This window comes from Mustela nigripes, chromosome 1 (genome assembly GCF_022355385.1).
Source record: "Mustela nigripes isolate SB6536 chromosome 1, MUSNIG.SB6536, whole genome shotgun sequence".
Lineage (NCBI taxonomy): Eukaryota > Metazoa > Chordata > Mammalia > Carnivora > Mustelidae > Mustela > Mustela nigripes.
The window spans coordinates 120,946,989-120,967,741 of record NC_081557.1 but is presented as its reverse complement, the minus strand read 5'-3'; the positions used below and the strand labels follow the sequence as shown (position 1 = coordinate 120,967,741).

The following is a 20,753-nucleotide window of genomic DNA, read 5'->3' as shown; positions in this document are numbered from 1 at the left end:
CAGGTGAAGGGGATTAAGAGGTACAAAATTCCAGCTACAAACTAAGTAAGTCATGGGGATGTGAAGTATGGCATAAGGACTAAAGTCACTAACACTGTAACAACATGGGGACAGATGGTAACTAGGCTTACTTGGTGGTGATGGTTTTGTGATGTATAGAACTGTCAAATTACTATGTTGTACCCCAGAAACTAATATAATATTGTGAGTTGACTGTACTTCAATTAAAAAAAAAAAATTGTCGTGAGTGTGTTAATAGCGTGAGAGGAAAGGAGAGACACACCGGAGGAGTGGGATGGTTTTCATTCCAGGTACCCTAAAGCTGTGTCATACCTAGCTCCAAGGACACACCTGAGAACGGAAACACCCAGCTCTCTTTCACCGGTCACATAAAATTAGTCATCCGGACTTGGGGGTATAAGCTCCCTAACATCTCTCGAAGGTCTCTCCTCTCCTCTAGGGCTGTAGTGACTGCTTTGTTTAAGCTCTTAGCTCTTCCAGCGGGATTACAGGAAAAGCCTCCCCAACAGGTCTCTCTTGGCATCTGGTCTTCACTTGCCCCTCCCCCCACCCATTCTCCTTAACGCTGAGAAAACAATCTTTCTAAAATACATAGTATTTCCAGACTACGCTCTACAAAAGGAGCCTCAGGGATCTGTCCTTTTTCTTACAATACGTTTTCCTAATTTTTATTTTTATAATAAAAAATCAGCATAGACATCTATAGGAATGACTGCTTTATAATCAACTTCTGCCTCATATTTTCTATGATTAAGATTCAATTTGCTCCAATGAAGGCATGCAGTACAGGGGAAGGGTTCACAATAATTCAGCTGAAGTCAAGTGGTCGGAGAATTAAGGTATCACCTGGCCCTCAGAGGTGTAGGCGTGCAGACCTGTATGATAGAACCCTAGTCACCCGGCAAGCTGACTCACTGTTGTCCAAACCCTATTTCATATGCACCAACGCACCACATTTATTAGCAATAAATGTAGTTGTGAATTGTGTACTGAAATACTTTGTGTTTTTGTTTCCAAAAACAAAATGATGAAGTACTCGTTAAATGCATATTTCTTGAATGCCAGCAAGAAAGCTGAAGAGAATAGGAACAGGTTTGCTCACTTATTGCCTCATTAAAAGCAGCATTTAAGAATTGGTTGGTCAAAGGTTTTGGCTTAAGTACAAGGTCTGATTATTCTGAATTAGAGACAAAAGTTTTGAAAATTTCAATTCCATTTTGTACATCAGACGTTTTCTGCATCAATGTAATTGAATTCAAACTGCAGAATGCAATTAAATATAGAACTGGACCTCGGGCCATATGTTTTTACTATTACCCAGAGCCAAAGATTTAGTTTCAGCAAAACCAAAACATCTATCCCATTATGCTGACCTCAATATACCACTTCTATGTTTTGTTTGTAGTTTATCTTAAAATTGGTTTCAGTTTTATCATTGTATAAGACAATTATAGTAAGGAAATTTATGTCTGTAACTTTATTTTAGTGGCAGAATAACAAAAAATAATTTGAGAAAATACAGAGATTCCCATAGAACAGGGAAATCGCCCCAGGGGGCTCAGTCAGTCAAGCATCTGACTCTTGATTTCAGTTCAGGTCATGATCTCAGGGTCATGAGATCAAGTCCCGTGTCGGGCTTTGCTCTGGGCACAGAAACAGCTTAAGATATTCTCTCTCTCTCCTTCTGCCCTTCCTGTCCTCCATCTCCTCAACCCCTTGCTCCAGCTCTCTCTCTCTCTAAAAAATGAAAAAATAGCTCCAGCTGCATCTCCCAATGCTTCTGCAGAAGGCCCTTTCGCCCACATCCTCACCTTACTAAAGACTGCTGGTTCTTTATAATTCTGCCCAAGGGCATGAGGAGTTTTCCCTGCACCTCTCTGCAACACCGCCTCTCTGCCTGCTAGTGAGATCTGGAGAAGATCGTGTGTCCCCACAGCACCCTATGCATTCCTCCCTCGAATCATCCTCGAACAGTGTGATGACCTCTGATATCACCTATGGGTATCTCTCTCTCAGTGGACCGTATGCTCATCCCATCCTTCCAGCAACCACGGGAGGTAGATGTTATCAACTCCCCATTTTACAGATGAGAAAGTGGAGGCTCAGGGAGAAGTAATTTGCCAAAAGTCACAAAGTTATTAACTAGGAGGACTAAGTTGACTCCAAACTGTTTGTTCCAAAGCTTTTGATGTGGCAACTACACAAGACCCAGTAGACATCTGTTTCTGAAAATCTGAGTGGTTGAAAAGCCAAAAAACACATTTGGAAATCTGTTAACTCACCTTGAGCTTTTCCTTGAGAATTCTATTCCTTTGTAGTTTTATCATTTCATTTCTTTCTAAAACAGCCTCCCGCTGACTCAAAATAGCTCCCTAGGTTGGGAAAAGAAATGAAAGCATGACAAAGAGTCCAAGGTTATCGAGAGTGATACGGTGATAAGCTACACAGTTATTTCTGGCATAACTGCATTTGGCCCAGACAAATGTGTATGGCTTTGAATTTTATAGTATTAATCATGAAAAGTATTATTAAAAATAACGAGTTCTTGCATATGTCCAAACTCATTAAGTTGTTATATGAAATGCATGCAATTATTTGTGTATCAACTGTATACCAATGGAGCTTAAAAAATAAAAATAAGTAGTCCGTACTTACATTTCTCACTTTTCTTTCCCTGAAAAGAAAATTGTAACAATTACTTAACTCGTTTTGTGTGTCACAGCAGTCTTTCGACTTTCCCTGAAAGCAGTATATACGGTTGTGCCTTAATTCTTTCACATAAGCTTTCTTTGGTCCAAATGTCCTCTCTTCTGATCTACCTCCAGTGTCCACTTGAAACAAGTGTCTTTATTTCTCACTGTTTTGTTGGTGCTGGAATTTTCTGTGGCCCCTTCCCCCGGCCCAATCAAAATGCAGCCCCCTCTCTCTGGGTCCCCATAACACTTTGCTTGTCCCTCTCTTATAACCTTTAACCTTCTTGTAAGAGAGCAGACTTGGTGACTAGGTGCTGTGCCCTTCTGAATGTGCAGCCCCTACCACAGTGTTCAATAAGGGCTTCATAAATCTGATGGTAATGTTCAGTTGCAGAGTTGGCACTGGAAGGGAGCACTGGAGATACTATTCTGGGGCAGGGGGCGGGGTGAAAAAAGCCTGCAGGCCAAAAAAAAAAAAAAAATTGAAGCTGAAGTTCCAACCTAACCCATGAGAGCAAGAAGCAGGGGAAACATCCTTGGTCTTTTTCTTTAACCTAGACGGTGTCTCTGCTTCATGAATTCCTGGAGACACGGGTGCAAGTTTCAGTGGGGGGTGGGGGGGGAAGGGCAGAGATGACAGGTGACCGGTAAGGATGCTCTAATTAGAGCAGGGAAGCATTAACAACATTCTCTCTGGTGACCATAGGCCCGTGTACCCAGGACAGACAGGTTGATACTTGCTGTAAGGGTTAAGAACACCCCCTTTCCACTTTCAAAGCATGCCAGTTGAGAAGGTAAGTTATGGCTCTCTTGGTTACAGAGATCCACGTGGAAATGGGCACACTTAACATCTATTAAACTCTAAATGCTTACCTTCCACTAAAATTTAGTCAGAATGCTGTTACTTTTGGCCAAAGCTCTGAAACATCGAGAACCTTGTTCCACAGGGGTTTAAAGCCTAAAACAGAATCTGACACTTTAAGGTTGTGCAATGTCAGATAGCACTCTAGACACTGCCTACCAGCTGTGGGGGCGTCTCCACGTCCCATATCTGTGGGGGGCCACCACAAGTCTTAGAGGTGCTCTTTGCATCTCCTACACATGAGTGGCACCCTGTATGGGGACAGCCTACTGGGTATGGAGCAGCTACTCTGTTAGAGGGCCCACAGTGTTCAGATTCCCAAGGCAATCTACCTAAGGTCCCAAGGGTCCTAATGTCCTCGGAGGTTCCCCAGACTTCTCTTTTATCCCCAGCAGTTGCTTCCCTGGGTCTGAAATGCCCAGGAGTCAAAGCTCTGTCATTACAGCAGTTGGGACCCATAGAGGAAAGCCCACAGACCCTCGAGCCCAGCCCTGTACCTCAGATATTCCGGCAGGTGGAGTTTGTCAGTCTTGGTGACCACCAGTGCCACGTCTCTGCAGAAGCCCCTTTGGCAGGCTTTGATGCTCTCGTTCAGCAGGTCTTCATGGGCTCTCCCTCCAGAAACTCTTTCAATGTCACTGATCACCCAGATCACTGAGCATTTATCAATGGTCTGTGAAACAGAACCACAATAATTTTAAGAATGTAAGTGGCATCTCAGTTGTAGAGGACATGAGCCCTTAATGTATCATTTATGTCCTCCGCCCATTTATGTTGCTCTGTACCATCTCTCCTCCAGTCCTGCGTCTCAGCTCTCCCCACCACATTTTCCATGTACCAGCTAGGCTGAGCTTCTTGAATTTTCTCAGATGTAACTTGGTCTTTCATCCCTCAGGACCTTTACACTTGCCGTGACCTCTGCTTGACCCCCATTCGCCCTTTGGATTTGACCACCCCTCCTCTGCACCCTCCAGCACCTGGACTTACCTGTTATGGTATCATGGTATCTCTCAGGCTTAGTGCATAGGCTGGGCTCTCTGTACCTCTTCACCCCGCCTGACCCCACATCACCTCTAGACTGTGAGGTACTTGAAAAGAAGAGGTTGCACTTTGCGGCTTAGAATTCACATCCCCCTTTGGCACAGCGATTGATCCCTCCTGGAGGCTTCATAGCTATTTGTGGCATTACTGATTGATAGAATTCAAGAAATCAGACCTCCAGCCCCAGATCCATCACTGGCTTGCTTTACCTCAGTTGTCTCCTAGGGAAAATTATTGTTTTTCCAGAACTAGTTACTGGTCATGCATTGACCTCAAAGTTATCAGCACAGGGCATCAGTTCCATGTTTGCCCCTGCGTATGCAGCACACTGCCACCACGTGGGGGCAAGGAGCCCCTGGAGACATTTTTAATTGTTATGACTTGGGGTAAGCTAGTGGGCAGGGGTAGAGGACAGGAATGCTGTTAAAACATTCTTTAGCGCCCAGGTAAGCAGCCCCCCAAAATGTCAACAGTGCTGAGGCTGAGAAATCTTGGGTTTTGAGTTTGTTTTTACCAGTGGAGTCTTTTTCAACTGAAATCTTAGGACAATTTCCAAAAGATTTTTTTAAAATTGAACTGCTTTAAATGAATTGGAGATGGAGGGTTTGGGGCCCCCCACCTCCTCAGCATCCTCAATCCTCTGTCCATGCACCTCTTGGCTTTGTGGATCATTATTTTTAAACTGTCTATCTCCAGAGTTAGACAAACTTCACCGTTTTACAGAGGTAAAAGATCAGGAGGCTAAAGATCAGTTTGAAGGCCATACAACTATGGGCCCTGAGCCTCCTCCTTATGGATGGACTCCCCTTGAGGCAGGAAAATAAAAACAACTGGCTCCCTCCATTTCCCAAGCTATAATCTATCTAGGGAAGCTTCTAGCTCATCAGTCAGGTTGTGGAAGATCGCAGGATAGCAGGCTACCAGCTCCCCCAGGGCAAGGCCTCTTTCACCTTTGTATTCCCATGGTCCTGGGAAACTGCAGGTGCTTCCTAAATGTTTATTAACATAAGAGGACTGCAAATTTCTGGCCCTACACAAGGCTCTGACTGCCAGGACTTGGTCAAGTTAGAGGCTCAGAAGAATGAAAAACACTACCTAGAGCAACTAAATTTAGGAATGAGTGGGGTGACATCCATGCCAGCCCAACCCTCCCTCCCATGAGGAGAACAGGGCCTCAGAGGGCTCAGGCGACAGGCTGAAGGTGTCATGACTTCAAGGCGGCAGAAAGAGACACAGGAACAGCAAGGCAGGAAGCTAGAGGGAAGAGGGAGGGGGCATTCTGCTCTGTTCTCCTAAAAAGTGGGGAGTCTTTAGTCACTCCACGTGAGAGAGTCTCACAAAACCACAGGCATGCAGGGGAGCTGAGGCCAAGCAGAACAGGCCAGGAACCATCCCTTCACTGTAGCCCGACCTCCTCAGAGAGGCTGATCTGGGCCAGATCTGCCGGCTCCTCTGTTCTGAGCGGCCTTTGACAGGCTGCCCAGCATATCGCAACTGGCAGCAGCCATGGCTCCCTCCAGGGAGAGAGGCTGGCTGCCTCCTTACGCTGCTGCTCCCAGGCCTAGCCTGCAACTAGCCAAGGCTGGCTATTTCACTCCAAGAGTGACAAGAACCTCAAGAAACAAAGGCCCTCATGTCAGGACTTGAGCAGACCGCCAAGGGGAAGGACATTCAGACTGCCTGTATCTTAAAGAACTGTTGCGGGAGGTTGTGGGAGAGAGAGAGAGAGCCTCAGCTGGGAAGGTGGGGACCTGCTCTCAGGTTCAAATTCTGCCTTTCGATAGCTGTGTGGTCTTGGGAAAATTACTTCCCCTCTCTGAGCCTTCATTTCCTCATCCATAAAATCAGGCTGATTATCTGTCAGCTGTCCTCTTTTCATCCCGATCTTGACTGCAAACTAGTCTCAAAGCTCCCCTGACCCACAGTCATGCATTTAGCACAAATCCGCAGAATTTAAAGTTTGCATATAGCAGAGAATTGATGGTTCTTTATGGAGCCTTCTATAGTGCAGGACTGATCATGACTCACTGATCCCAGCCCTCATGCCCAGTCTTCTTTCAGCTCCTGTCCTAGGCCTCATTTCCATGTTCCCTCCCCATGCTTCTGAGCTCCTCGCCTGAAGATACCCTTTCTCTCTCTATCACATACCCCAGTACCTCTCGTCATTCGAGCTTCCCCAGGAAGGGTAGTGTTTAAGCCCAACTTTTGGGTTTGCCTTCTGTAACCCTCTCCTCTGTACCCCACAATCCTTTCCTCCAGCCACCCCCAAAAGACTCATCCTTCCCCCAACACTTGGCTCCTTCGTTTCTCTGGGTCTTTGCTGCTGTCTGACCTATGACAGTGCTCAGGGGTCCCATTCTCAACAATCTTCTCTGGTGACAACTGGGCTTAAGCGCCCTCTCTGAAGCTATCCTCACATGCAAAAAGAATGCACTCTCATTGTTAAGTAACCTGGTTTGTTAAGTACTATAACTAATTAGATTCTCTCCCAGACTACAAGATTGCCAAGGGCAAGGACTCTGTTTCCCTCCATCCAAAACCTAATGCAAAACTGAGGAGAGGCTCAGTGGGTGTTTGCTGAAGGAATGAGGTCTCTTGTTGAAGGTAATTTCTATTTTTGAGCGTTGATAGCACCTTAGACTTCTCGTGTCTCACAATCTGCCAAGGATTTAGTCATCTGTAGGTATCTCCTCTCCTGTTAGACCCTAAGCCCCTTGTAGGAAGGTTCTGCTTCTCGTTCAACATTGATTTATTTTGTTTTCAGCTTTTTAGCTTTTTTGTTATATAGGGATTACACGTTCATGCAAAATATAACAAACAATACACAGGTGTGTGTAGTAAAGAGCAGTAGTAAACATAGAAACTCGTTAACAGTTAGGTGTCTATCCTTCCAAAAGGCAAGAATCTCCTTTTGCTGTTCATTTACAAACATTACACACACACACACACACACACACGCATGCGTGCACATGCATTCGCGCAATTCTTAACATTAAAGACCATGTTCTGCATCTTTTAATTTCGTTTTGTTTTACCGCATAAGTTTATAGAGTTGAAGAGAAGAGAGGCTTTTGAGCCATCCTGCCTGGGTTAAAATCCCCAGAGTGATAATGGGCAACTTCCTTCACTGAGATCAGTACATAGTATAAAATATATGCTTGGTAAATGTCTGCTATCATTATTATTATTGGGCTATAATCTTTGCATCCTCAGTACATTGTCTTACATATTATATGTGTTTGATGAATGAAAAGCAAATGAACAAAGAGATAAATTCTTAAAAGATGTTTCAAACTCTAATCATTAGGTACAGATCTAACCACCCCAATGCTTAACTCTCTGGCTGTAGACATATCCGGGGGTGCCCCATCAGTTCTGACTTCATCTGCCGAGATTTGAAACCCTACCCAAGATTTTGGTTGAAAGGACAGACTTTCAACCACCACTTCAGCCACAGCTGATTGCACTAAAGATCGATGCTTACACCAGAGAGGGTGAAGCATTAGCTGGGAAGTACTTGATCCCATTTTCCTTCTTAGGAATTTGAACTAAAACACATAGAGACTGAAGTCAAACAGTCATAGGCGGAGGTGGGGGGTCATTCTCCACGACGTGGAACCTAAGGGCTAAGTAGAGAAAGCTAAGTGAAAAGCAGGACTTTGCAGAGAGATGCTCAAAGAGGAATAGTCCCAAGAGCCAGGCAGAGAGTGAGAGAGACAATGGCAGCTTCTGTCCTGATAGGAGGCCCTGAGGTCTGGCTGTTTCAGGAGATGCTCAGATACTTTTTCAATTAATCCCTCTTGGCTTGGGATTGCTTTATTGGGCCTCTGTGCCTTACAGCTAAACACCTTAGTGGCCTCCTGGTTCCTTGGTGCTTGGCTCTCAGCTTCTCCACTTTGTACCACCCCTTGGCCTCCCTCTCCCCTGTCTGCATTTCCTCTGCTTACTCCTAGACCGCACTACTTGGTTGCTGACCTTTCCCCTGTTCTTCCTACTCTTGTTCTAGCCTCCAGGCCTGCCTCACGATTCCTCCCTCCCCAGTTTCTCTGGCCACCTCTCTCCTGCCATTGACCTGGGTAGACCTAGCAAGTAGAAGAATCTAAGCCCTTGAGCTCCTACAACCCCAGCAGCTGAAGCAGAGCATTCTTTGTTGCTTTAGAAAGGGTGGAGGAGTTTGAGGGAGGAGGGAATGAAGTCACAGGAAAGAGAATCACCTTTTTCCACATTTCATCCCTCTTGCTGTTGAAGTCGCCTGTGCCTGGGATGTCCACCAGCACAACGCCTTCTGGAATCAGCTCTGATTTGGGAAGAGTCACTTCCACGTGTTTGATCAAGGGCCAAATTTGTGTCTCAGCTGACTCTCCATCCAAGTCTCTCCTCTGAGTCCGGATGTAGGGGTCCAGCTTGACAGACAGCTCTCCTGCCTGAGGAAGAAGGACAAAGCCACACACACTAGATGTTCTCCCAGTTCCTCGATCCCGGATCAGCTGTGATTTGTGTTCAGTGATGGTACACTGAGTAGTGGCAGGAAACAGCACTGGGCAACGGGCTGCGGGAGGCCTGTGATCCCACCTGCAAAGGCCCTATGCTCTGAGAGCCAGAAAGGACCCTGGAGATCAGAAAGTGCAAGCTCCTTAAATGTATGTTGAAAAAAACCAGAACCAGTTAGAATGGGGCTTCAGCAAAGTTATAGCTTCACTGGATAATGAATTCAACCTCTAAATTCCATTTTAATTCTAAAATTAACATTATTAATATGCAATTGTCTACATTTTGGGGAGAGGGCATTCTTCCCCCATGGCTAATGCAAACATTTGGATTACCAGAAAGCCCTGACTTTGGAAAATTGATGGTGACATGGTGACCATATTTTCCAAACTGAAAATTAGTCTGAAATTGATCTTTAAAAATGTTTTTAAAATTTTTCTTCCAAATACAAAAAAAAATCTTGATGTGTAGGCATTTCCAGAATGTTTTAATGATGGGGGGTGATGGGGACTTGTTCTCGGCCCATTATTCCTAGCATGGGACACATTCATGCCAGCAACCATGTGTGGCAGCAAATCTCTACCAGGATACTACTTCAAAAGACAGATGATTTGGGATATATGATAGTCGTTTTTTAAAAAGATTTATTTATTTATTTTAGAGAGAGAGAGAGCACACTGGGGGTGCAGGGGAGAAGGGCAGAGGGAGAGGGAGAGAGAGAGAGAGAGAATCTCCAGCAGAACCCCTGCTGAGCATGGAGATTGATCCCATGACACTAAGATCATGACCTGAGACAAAATCAAGAGTTGGACGCTTAACTAACTGAGCCACCCAGGCGCCCCTTTGGTGGTCATTGTTAATAAATATCTATAAAATAGTCCTGAAAGAAAGATAAGAACAGAAATTCTTAAGAGAGTTGAGATTAAATCAGGGGATTTGTTGCAATATGGGTAGGGAGTCACAGAATTCATCAATTCTAATCAAATAATAGGAAAATGTGAAAGAAAAGTTCTTTAAGATATTTAATTTAAAAAACAAAAGAGATACTGGGGGTGTTTAGGTGGTGCAGTTGGTTGGGCGGCTGACTCTTGGTTTCAGTTCAGGTCATGACTTCATGGTCATGAGATTGAGCCCTGTGTTGGGCTCCCTGCTCAGTGCAGAGTCTGCTTGGGATTCTCTCTCTCCTTCTGCCCCTCCACTCACGCTCTCTCTTTCTCTCTCTCTCTGAAGTAAATAAATAAATCTTTAAAAGAATAAATAAAGCAGATACCCTAAAGGCAGTGTGAAAGAAAAAGCATGTCCTTGAAAAGTCCCTTTGTCTAAGACGGTGGCTCAACCCAATAAACTGGCTCAGGACAAACTATTCTGGAAGGCAAGCTCGGTTTCCCTCAGTCCGATCTAGAACCCTGGACTCAGACTTTGAATCAGTGCCCTCATTCACTGAGATGTAACTGTGGTATTTCAACTCCTAGTTTCAAGGGGTAAATTTGTAACACTGAGAAGGAATATTTCTAAATACAGGGTAGTGAAAAAATGGTTACTATATTGGTACCTTGGTGTAGCTTACTTGGTGTAAATTGTGTGTGTGCTGATAAAGTAACCAGTTTTGTAATCATTGTTTCTTTGGACATGCTCAGTCTATGTTTTAGACAAAATAAGAGTGTAATTATTTTGAAGAGTGATATCCATTTAAATATAAGAAGTGGCTATTACATTTGATTTCCTAGATTTACAAGAGCTAAGTGCCTTGAAAGATTCCATTTATTTGACCTCTAAATGTGCCTGGTCAAGTATTTAAAAATTTTGGAGAGAATGGACTATATTAAATCTGAACCATAACACAGAAAGTCTAAGGAAACTCGATTAATTATACAAGTAAGCATTAGCTACTTAAGGAGGGACTTGCTATGTTAACCTTGGGAGATAATTGAAAACATTAAAATTTAGAACAAGTTTAAGTAATTGTTCTTACTTCATACCAAGAAAATGTCAGATTTATATACAGAATAACAATATTTTAAACACGAATCTTAAGAGACAAGAAACATTAGGTTTTAAATGTATAATTGTAATAAAATTATGCATTAGTTCTACAAGTGTTTTACTTTACTTTAAAAAGAAATTTAAAACGAATATTGATGATAGATGTGAGGAGAGCATTGTTCTACTAGCTGCATATCCAATATCCATCCCGTGCTTCACCCGTGCTAGCAGAACAGTGTTTGTTTGTTTGGGCAGTGGATGCAAATTGGCCTCAGCCAATCACAACATATTTGCTTCTCGCTTTAGACTCCCTTTCAGCTAGAAAGGCCATGTGACTGAATCCTCTGAACAGGAAATTCTACCCAGAAGTTTACTGGGGATGTTTCTGAGAAAGTTTTTACTTTCCCAGGAAAGAGGAGATGTTGGTGCCAACTTTTTATCCATTGCTTTCTTCTATGAAGCCAACTGTGAAGTCTAGCACTTCAGTAGCATCTTATGAGTAGGAGGCAACAAGTCTGAGGACAGGCCAAGGGCGCCCAGGAGGTGTTGATCTTGACATTGATGAGCCACTGAACCAACCCACAAACCCAGCTGCTTCCAGTCTTCTTATATAAGAAAATGACTAAATCCCTATTCATCTAAGCCACTATAAATCGGATGGTTTTGTTTTTAGACATTTGTACCCCCAAGCATCCTTAATTAATCCTCAAGTAACTGTAAATAGTCTTCCCTGGGCATTAAAGACCCCCAGTCAGACACTAACATTTCTCATTTTACAACCATAAATAATGAAAAAGAACTCGGGCAGGAATACTTCTGATTTGGGTATCAACTCGTTTCCAACAAAAATACCGTGCTGTGAGCCAATTTCCTCAATGGATTTGATTCTTAAACTTGTGACTCATGATAAAATGAAGAAAGAAATCTCAGGGCTACCTCTTCTGCCTTGAGGGTGATGATTCTGGAGGTGGGAATCTTTCCTTTGGGCCTTGCCCTCAGTAGCTCTTCATAGCTCTTTCTTTCCGCTCCATTTCCGTAAAACATCTGTAGCTTCCAGATGGCTTCCTCCACAGCATCATCCCTGTCCCACACGTCTGCCTCTTCTCTGTCTGGTTCCTCTGTCCTGTGCAGGAGTTTAGTCAAGTGCTTCAGCTCCTCCTTCCACTCCTGCCAAGGGAGAGTAGGGCCAAGCCCCTCATGACACAGACATGGAAAACAAGGAAAAAGGGGAATCCATTCCTGGAGGGACTGCCTATTCAGAAACTCTAACATCATGGAATCCAGCAGGGAATCATCTAATCCAAACCCCTTGTGTTGTCATTCAGGAATCAGGAGCCCAAGGAGGGAAATGGCTTGCCCAAAGCCCCGTAACAACAGTGACAGGATGCAGGCTAGAACCCCCATCTTGCCCTAAAGAACTCTCTCCTTCTGTACTATGTTCTTTTCTTTTGACAAAGGCATACACTATATCTACAAGGAATATTATGTTCATCTCTAGGAGAGAAGGAAAAGAAAAGAAAGAAAAGGAAGGAAAGAGAGCGGGAAGGAGGAAAGAAAGGAGGCAGGGGTGGGGAAAAGGAAGGAAGGAAAACAGGGGTGGGAAGGAGGAAAGAAGGGAGGAAGGGGACAATTACCTGGTCCGAGAGAAGGTGGATTTTAGCCTCATACTGCTCACAGCAGCCTGAGCTCACTTGTACAATACATGACGTACATATACTTTCTCCAGATACTGGTAGAAACATTGCTTGCTGGATGATAGCGTTGATCAAGGAGCTCTTCCCAGCCCCTGTGCTTCCAAATAATCCAATGTAGATTGGGTCCAATGATGGTTTTTCAATCAAGGCAAGAAGCCTGTTTCTAAATTGATTTTTAAATGCACATGGTCAGGGTCATCAAAGCATAGTGGGAAGAGTACCAAAATAGAACATGAAGGAACTGAGTTGCAATCCCAGGCAAATCATCCATCTTTCTGAATCTCTGAGACTTTCTTGATCAGGAGGAAATATTAGTCCCCGTTTCCTACGTAGAGGCGTCATGAGCCTCAAAGGAGATTATGCAAAAATACATGGTAGTGATGATTCTATACAAACTCTGTAATGCCTACCCGGATGCGAAGCATCCTTGTTTGTGTTCTATGGAAATTATATAGTCTGGATCCTGGAAATAAATTTTAGGCAGAGGTACAGTATTACTGGCAGCAACCTGGAGACTTTTGTGAGTAAGAGATTCAGCCCGGGCACCAATCAAGTGCTTCAAGTCAGCTCAGCCCAGTGGTTGAGGCCACAGGCTAGAGTTTCACACAGCGTGGGTTGGATTCAGGCCCTTTCGTTTACCAACAGTGTGACCTTGGTCCATGTCTTGGTCTCTCTAAGCCACAAGTTCAGTAAAATTGGGAAGATAATAATAGTTCCTACTTTATAGGGGTATTGGGACAAGTAAATGAAATTTGATATATGTAAAATATTTAACAGGGTACCTAGCAAGTGTGACAACCCCATGAATGGCAATAATAATCAATCAATCAATAATAAATAATAGCCCATAGCTAATGAATGTTCAGCCTTCTTTGCTTAGTTTCTAACTAAGAATTCCTCTTCATTGTTGGAGAAAAGCACTTACAATCACCTAAGGAAAGAATGGATGGAAGATTTGATGGGGAGCTGATACCAGACTCACATGAGATATTTGACTCCATTAGGAATGCTGTCATCCAGGAAGACAGACTGAATAAGTTTCTGATAAGTGTTGCTCAAAACCCTTCTGGTCCGTGACTCTAATTTTTCATCTGGAATCAACAGGAATGTATTAGCCAACACATACCTGGCAGAGATGAAGTACTACATCTCCAGAAGAGGAATGTGCTCAATACCACACAGAAAGGAAAGAAAGAAATGAAGTGAAATGAAAAGCCAATTAAATATGATAGCAAGTTATCTGACACTAGCAATGATTGCTCATGGGAGATAGCAATTATTGATTGTGAGAGCCTCCCAAGGGCCCAGTCTGCTCCGAAACCCCTTGTAACAGAAGTCAGCATATCTTTGCTGTGGGCTATAGCCCTTCTAAATTCTTCTCTCCTGTGGTCATAAAAAGAAAAACTGCCAGGGCATCATAGAAACACTCACCAAGGCACCAAACCAACCATTTTCACAGTCATTTTCCTAATCAGGAAGAGGTTATTTTGACAATCTCTTATTTTGACAACAACTCTCCTATCCAGAGACTCATAGAGATGCATTGTCAAATTATATATCCCTGCCCCAAGGCCTCCTTTTCTGGCTCAGGATCATTTGAAAATATTTCATCCTTCTTTCCAACTGAACATTCTCCTCCTTTGAGCATTTTCACACATTTGGAAAAGAACAGAGCCACATTAATACAAGCCACACAGCAGGGTCATAATACTCACATTCCTTAAGAGCACTTTGTTCCACAGAGGGAAATGCGCGGAACCTCTGGTCTCTATCTGAACGTTTTCTTTTTTTCATTGGTTCTTTAAATACATCATCGTCAACTAGAGATAAACAGAGGCTATATAAAATTAGAGGTCTTGGGCACAGCATACTTGCCTGACCTCTATCAGAACACAAACCCAAAGAATCTAAGAATTCTTTTGCCACCTCTGCAGGCCTGTTAACTCCTATCAGAGATAGGCACTGCTGGACCATTCTAGTCTGGTTCTTACTTCCCAGAGTCATAGGACTTCACATCTAGCTCCAAAATGCAGTCTAATGTATCTCCCCAGGACATATGTTGAAATGAAATGAAAAGTCTGGAAATCCCGAGCCACCAGAATGGCTGGATATTCTTCACTAAACGCCAACTGTGTACAGAGAAGCCCAAGATACAACTAAGTGTGGGGTGAAGGAAGGCCTCTAGGAAGTTTCTCCAGACTGGGAAAGAAACTGATCAGGAGCAGAATGCAGAAAAAAGAACGGACCACATGATCAGGGCAAATCACTTCTCCTTGACTACCTGTAAGATGAGAGGCCTGATAAGAATATACTCGATGTAAGAGCGTGGGAGGGTGTTCTACCAGGGGATGCCCTTCCAAGGTTAAATTTGGAAGAATATTCCCCCTTCCTCACTGAAAGTCATTAGCAGCTGCTTCCTTACATAAAAAAGAAGAGAAATCCCCAAGCAGCAAATCTTTGTAGTACTCCAGAGATTTATTTCCTTTAATGGTTTCCCTTGGTTATGAAGTGAAGGGCTGGTAGGATCCATAATCCTCAGAAGGGTACAACCAAAACATTGTGCTTTGGCTGTGTCTTAGAAAATACCCACTGGTGGTCTCCACCTGGTTAGAAAAGGGCCATAGGTGGGTCTTTAAGTCAAGGTGATTGACAAGGATCCTAACCCAGTGTTCTTAGAATCAGTTTAGGCCTTGGGAAACGGCCATGAGAGTGATGAGGGAGCAGAAGGCTGGCTGAGGACAAAGCAAAAGGCTGACACCTGGCAATCTCCCCCTCACCCCCACCACTACTGGGTGGGACAAATGTGACATTCTTTAGGAATCTCCCAACTATCTTGATGTTAATGGCTTGCTAAAAGGGAAAGACAACCTTGATCAAGCCGCAAGACCTCTGGTATCCCGGCACCTTGTAGGCCCTCTTTAGCATATGAAATCTCTGTTGAAATCTCCCTTTCCCTAACCTTCCCCCAACCACATAGTACATAACCTGCCATCCCTCACAACCTGGGGCAGCAGCTCTTCCTGCCCACAGGTACTGTCCCTGTGCTTTATAAACCACCTTTTTGCACCAGAGACATCTTAAGAATTCTTTCTTAGCCATCGGCTCTGGACCTCACCCCACCGAACCTCACCTAGATTCTAGAACTTCATCAAAATGAACCCTTAAAGTTGATTCCCAAGAGTCAAGGCACTCCAAGTTCATTTAGGAGTGTGAGGCCCCAAGACTGTGCATGACATTGAGAAGTCATCTTTCCTGAAGAACCGCAGAGAAGTTTCACTCTGATACCCAAGATGGCAGCCTGTGCAGAAGGCCTAGCCTCCACCATTGGGCTCCAGACAGCAGATGTTCCAGATGGTTATTCTGTCGTTCCCCCTTGGTTCAGCCTTATGGCTTCCAGCACAAACCCTGCCAGGTCCTGGAGGCTGCTCAGAAGGGTATTTCAGACCCTTCTGCCTCAGACATTTTAGCTTCTTTAATTGAGCTCAACTCAAAGAATTCATCATGGCTTAGTTGAAGGACTGCCTAGAATTAAATACCAAGCTGCTGGCTCAGTGGTTGGAACTGGAGAAGAAGCAGGGGAAAAAAAAAGAATCTACCACTTAGGCCTCCCTAGGCCAGCGATAGGCCGAAGAATATTTTAGTCCACGTTATAAAAGGTGTCTCAGGATTCCAAGAAGTTTCTACAACCTGCTGAGGAAAGTGAAGGATGTCGGGCTTTGATCTCGACTTCGGAACCCAAAAGCTCTTTTTTGCAAACAATATGTGCATAGTATCTCAGCCACGTGTATAAAACAAGGGATGGGTCCATGCATCCATGGCCTTTATTTCCATTTTATAAGCACTGGCAATTAATGTGATAAATGATCGGGAGCTTATTTCTCAACTAAAGCAAAGGCTAAGAAGTCAGATGAAACAGCAGGGTTTAAACTTTGTCTTCAGTTTCTGAAAAGAAAAGCCACTTGGAAAGGAGAAAGTTTACTATCTGGGATTTAGACCATTTCAGGTTAGTCTTGCTATATAGATTGTAACTGGAATGAACTGGTCTGAACCGGCCACACCTCGTCGCATTCCCTATAACTGCTCAAGCACTCCCTCCCCCTTTTCAGCATTTTAAAGGGAATCACCCAAGAAAAAGAGCAGTGGGAGTGGGAGGGCATCCGAAGCTAGTCTACTGCTGCTGTTGCTTCTTGCTGCCACAAGGTGTCGCGTTTGAAATGTCCCTAAAAGCTGGACAAAGGATACCGGCTCGTTAAGCCCGGACAGCGGCGGGTCTTCCAAGCAAGTTCTCTCAGGGCTAAGCTCAACCAAGAGAGCCCCAGTGTTATCTTTCTTTCCATTTACGTGCCCAGCCATGTCTCGGATGCTAGCCACCACCCCACTGACTCAGAAACTGCGTACCCCTTGCCCCTAAGGGTTTTCATCCCCTGTGAGTGAGGAATTTTTCCTCTCAAAACACAAAGGAGGGGCACCTGGGTGGCTCAGTGGGTTAAAACCTCTGCCTTCAGCTCGGGTCATGATCCCAGGGTCCTGGGATCAAGCCCCACGTCGGGCTCTCTGCTCTGCAGGGGGCCTGCTTCTCTTCCTCTCTCTCTGCCTGCCTCTCTGCCTACTTGTGATCTCTCTCTCTGTCCAATAAAAATAAATAAAATCTTTAAAAAAAAAAAAAACACACAAAGGAGGTGATACCCCCTGTTTTCTGTACCTAGGGGTTACTCTTCTGCATCCTCCTAGGGAAGGCTCCCTCCTTAGCTCCGGGGCCCTACATCAGCCTTCTGGGGAGGGAGGCCGCCCTCACTGACTCCAAAAGCACTCACTCTATAACTCCCCTTCTAAGAAAACCACCTGATATGATTCCAGGGGCCTTACATTGTTCACTCTAAGAGAGATTACCCTCAGAAAATCCAAGATGGCTTTCTGGAACCTCCTTTTAAAAGGGAGGGGAATGGGGCACCTGGATGGCTCAGTGGGTTAAGCCTCTGCCTTCAGCTCAGGTCATGATCCTGGGGTCCTGGGATGGAGCCTGGCATTGGGCTCCCTGCTCAGCAGGGAGTCTGCTTATTCCTCACCCCTCCACCCCCGCCACCTGCCTACTTGTGATCTCTCTCTTTCTCTCTCTGTTAAATAAATAAAATCTTTTTAAAGTTTTTTTTTTTTTTTTAAATAAAAGGAAGGGGAGCCTGGATATACAAATATAATTGCTGGTTGGACAGGCCACTACATTATGAATAGCTCTATTTTAAGCTATTGTTGAAATAATTGACATTCATTCACTGTTATGTCATAAGAAAGCAGCTTTTGAATAAAGATGAAGGAACACTGATGATAATTAAATACAGTCTCAACCCATCAGCCCTCTATTATATAATGATAAATAGGAACTATTTACTCCATCAGGGGATGTTGTAGGGATATTACCTGGATGTGGCCCCTTACCCACAAAATCCTCAGTGTCTTCCATTTCCTGATAGGCAAACGTCTGCTTTTGTCCACTTAGGAGAACCAGCCTGAAAATATATATAAAGGATGGGGGTGGGGGGCAGGTGGATAACAGCAGAAATTGTAAGTACAAAAAGCAAAAGAGTAACAGCAACAACAATGTGTCAATCTGCTTATGCTTTGTTTCTCCAACTAGATTCCAACCTCCTAAAGGCCAATAGCCATTCTAATTTGTCTTTGAATTCCTCACAACACCACATATACTACACGTCTATTTAAATAAGACAAAGATCCATGTTTGGCCATTAGTTTTCAATTGTAGTTACATCTGTAGAAATTTAAACTGATACTATCTGAGATCTTTAAGACAATCCACTCTGACAATCAGCCTCTGGTGACCAGAACCATAAAGGTGAGATGATACGGTTTTGCTCCTTTGGGTGACATCAGGGGCCCAATCGTGTAAGCCTCAGGTTCAGTTGTATTTAGTTCCACAGGTCTCAGCAAGAATCTGGAAGATGGATGGAATATTTGATATTCCCAGGGTTCCCTGGGGTGGCTTTGGAAGCTACTGAGTGGGGCAGTAGAGATGTGATACCCAGGTTCTCTGGATCTTCTTCTTCTTTTTTTTTTTTTTTTTAAGATTTTATTTATTTACTTGAGGAAGAAAGAGAGAAACAAAGCACAAGCAGGTGGAGGGACAGAGGAAGAGGCAGAAGCAGACTCCCCGCTGAGCAGGGATTCCCAGGACCCCAGGATCTGTCGGAGGCAGACACTCAACCAGCTGAGCCACCCAGACGCCCCTACTCTGGGTTTTCCTTGCCACCTCACTCCACTTCAATGAAGAACACACCCCTACTTGGCTCTATACGCAACCCCTCAGTTTGGGGCATCTGCCGGGTTAGGGGGTGGGGGAAGAGAGGCACACCCAAAAGGAGAAGTGTCAGACCCCACCTGTCTGCAGTCCACAGGCTGATAAAGCTTGGGCATGGAGGGAGAACGGAGCCCAGAGAGGACCAGAACAGACTGCACAGCACAGACTGGGTAGAGGTGTGCTATCTTAGAGCTTCTTCGTCTCCACACATAGAGAGGAATTTGAGCAACACATGTGAGGAGCACCTAAAGGGCTTCCTCTCCTTATCTGATGTCGCTGTGTGGATCACTCAGCCGTGTACTTCAAAAGCAGACAGTCACTGGCCCTTTTGAAAAATGCAAAATCTGATCTGTCAACTGCCACTATACCCCTGGGCTGTTAAGAGTCAAAATAGCCTCTTCTGCCTAGCTTGGCTGGTGGATATTAACTGGCGGATGGTTTCTGTACTTGGTGGGTGTTGGCTGGATGTGGTGGGAATTCCTACTATGTGCAAAGTCCTGAGGCTTAGGTGGAGTTCCTCATCTCTCTATTCCTGATCTTGAGGCTCCCTCTCAGGACTCCCCAAACTCCTTACAGTTTCCCAATGCAGGGTCTCCTAATCCATGCAGTTTAGTGTACACTGTTCCCTCTGAGGAGTACCCTTCCCTTCTTTCTCCCAGTGAATTCCTACTCTTCCGTTAAGATCCTGTTTTAGCATATGCTCTGTGAAACTGTCCTGATTCCCAGTCATTCCCTTCTTTTGTCACCACTGCTCCAAGCACACCTTTGTTATAATTCTTTCTTGCCCCTTGTCATATCCACATTCGTTTCAGTGTTGTGTTTCCATCATGAAGTACAATCACTAACAATAAATACTGAATGAATGAATAAAATAATGGATAGGAAGCTTCTGATGAGATTCTACACCATAGGATGTTTTAAGCCAATTAGTTTTTTAAAATTTTTATTTAAACCAATTTAGTTTACATAATTAGAGTCCCAGCTTTAAGAGTAAAGCGAAGAGTAGGAACAAAAGGACAAGTGTACAAATGGAGCAGCATCAACCACAAAGAGTGTTGGGAATCCTGAACTTGATAAAGGGATGACATGGCAAAGGCAGAAGATATGGACAGGAATTCATAGTTGTCTCCAAATACATGACCTTAGAGTTGATTATACAAGAGGGATGATACATGTTTTCTGTGATCCCAAGGGAGGACCACTAGGGCTTTTGGTTTCTGTGGAAGGTATATTTGGCTTAACATTCTCTAGTAGTTAGAGTTGTCCAAAATACAGGGAGCTCCTTTAGAAAGTAATGAATTTTCTGCCACTAAAGGTATCTAAAGGTATGACCTGATAACAATCTCAACAGACTAGATGTATTGTAAGACCTCTTCAAATCCCAAGATTCTATGTTCTTACTTGAAATGTTCACCAGCAAAGCTAGTAGTAGAAGTTCTCTGAGAGGTCACAAGAATTCACGAGAGATCCAAGCAGCTCCTGGTTTGTAATGCTGAGTTAGAAGAGCTAAACTACATCAAAACCTAGCTAAGATAGGAAAACAAACAGGTAGATGAGCTCTAATGTATGCAAGTACATGGCTGTGCCTATCAATAACCCATTTTTTTAAAAAGTAGGCTCTATACCCAATGTGAGGCTCGAACTCATGACCCAAAGATCAA

General features: G+C 44.0%; 1 protein-coding gene across 1 annotated transcript in view; it reads right to left on the bottom strand.

The window, feature by feature from the left end:
- NUGGC (nuclear GTPase, germinal center associated) overlaps positions 1-18,273 on the bottom strand; it is a 45,450-nt gene extending 27,177 nt beyond the window's left edge. The window contains exons 1-9 of the mRNA XM_059393486.1: positions 18,216-18,273; positions 14,498-14,602; positions 13,765-13,873; positions 12,723-12,945; positions 12,025-12,255; positions 8,832-9,041; positions 4,074-4,249; positions 2,677-2,695; positions 2,304-2,393 (exon numbers count right to left, since the gene is read on the bottom strand). Of these exons, the coding sequence (XP_059249469.1) occupies positions 2,304-2,393; positions 2,677-2,695; positions 4,074-4,249; positions 8,832-9,041; positions 12,025-12,255; positions 12,723-12,945; positions 13,765-13,873; positions 14,498-14,602; positions 18,216-18,240 (1,188 nt within the window). The 5' untranslated portion in view covers positions 18,241-18,273. The remainder of the gene's footprint in view (positions 1-2,303; positions 2,394-2,676; positions 2,696-4,073; positions 4,250-8,831; positions 9,042-12,024; positions 12,256-12,722; positions 12,946-13,764; positions 13,874-14,497; positions 14,603-18,215) is intronic.
- Between the last annotated feature and the right edge of the window lie 2,480 nt (positions 18,274-20,753).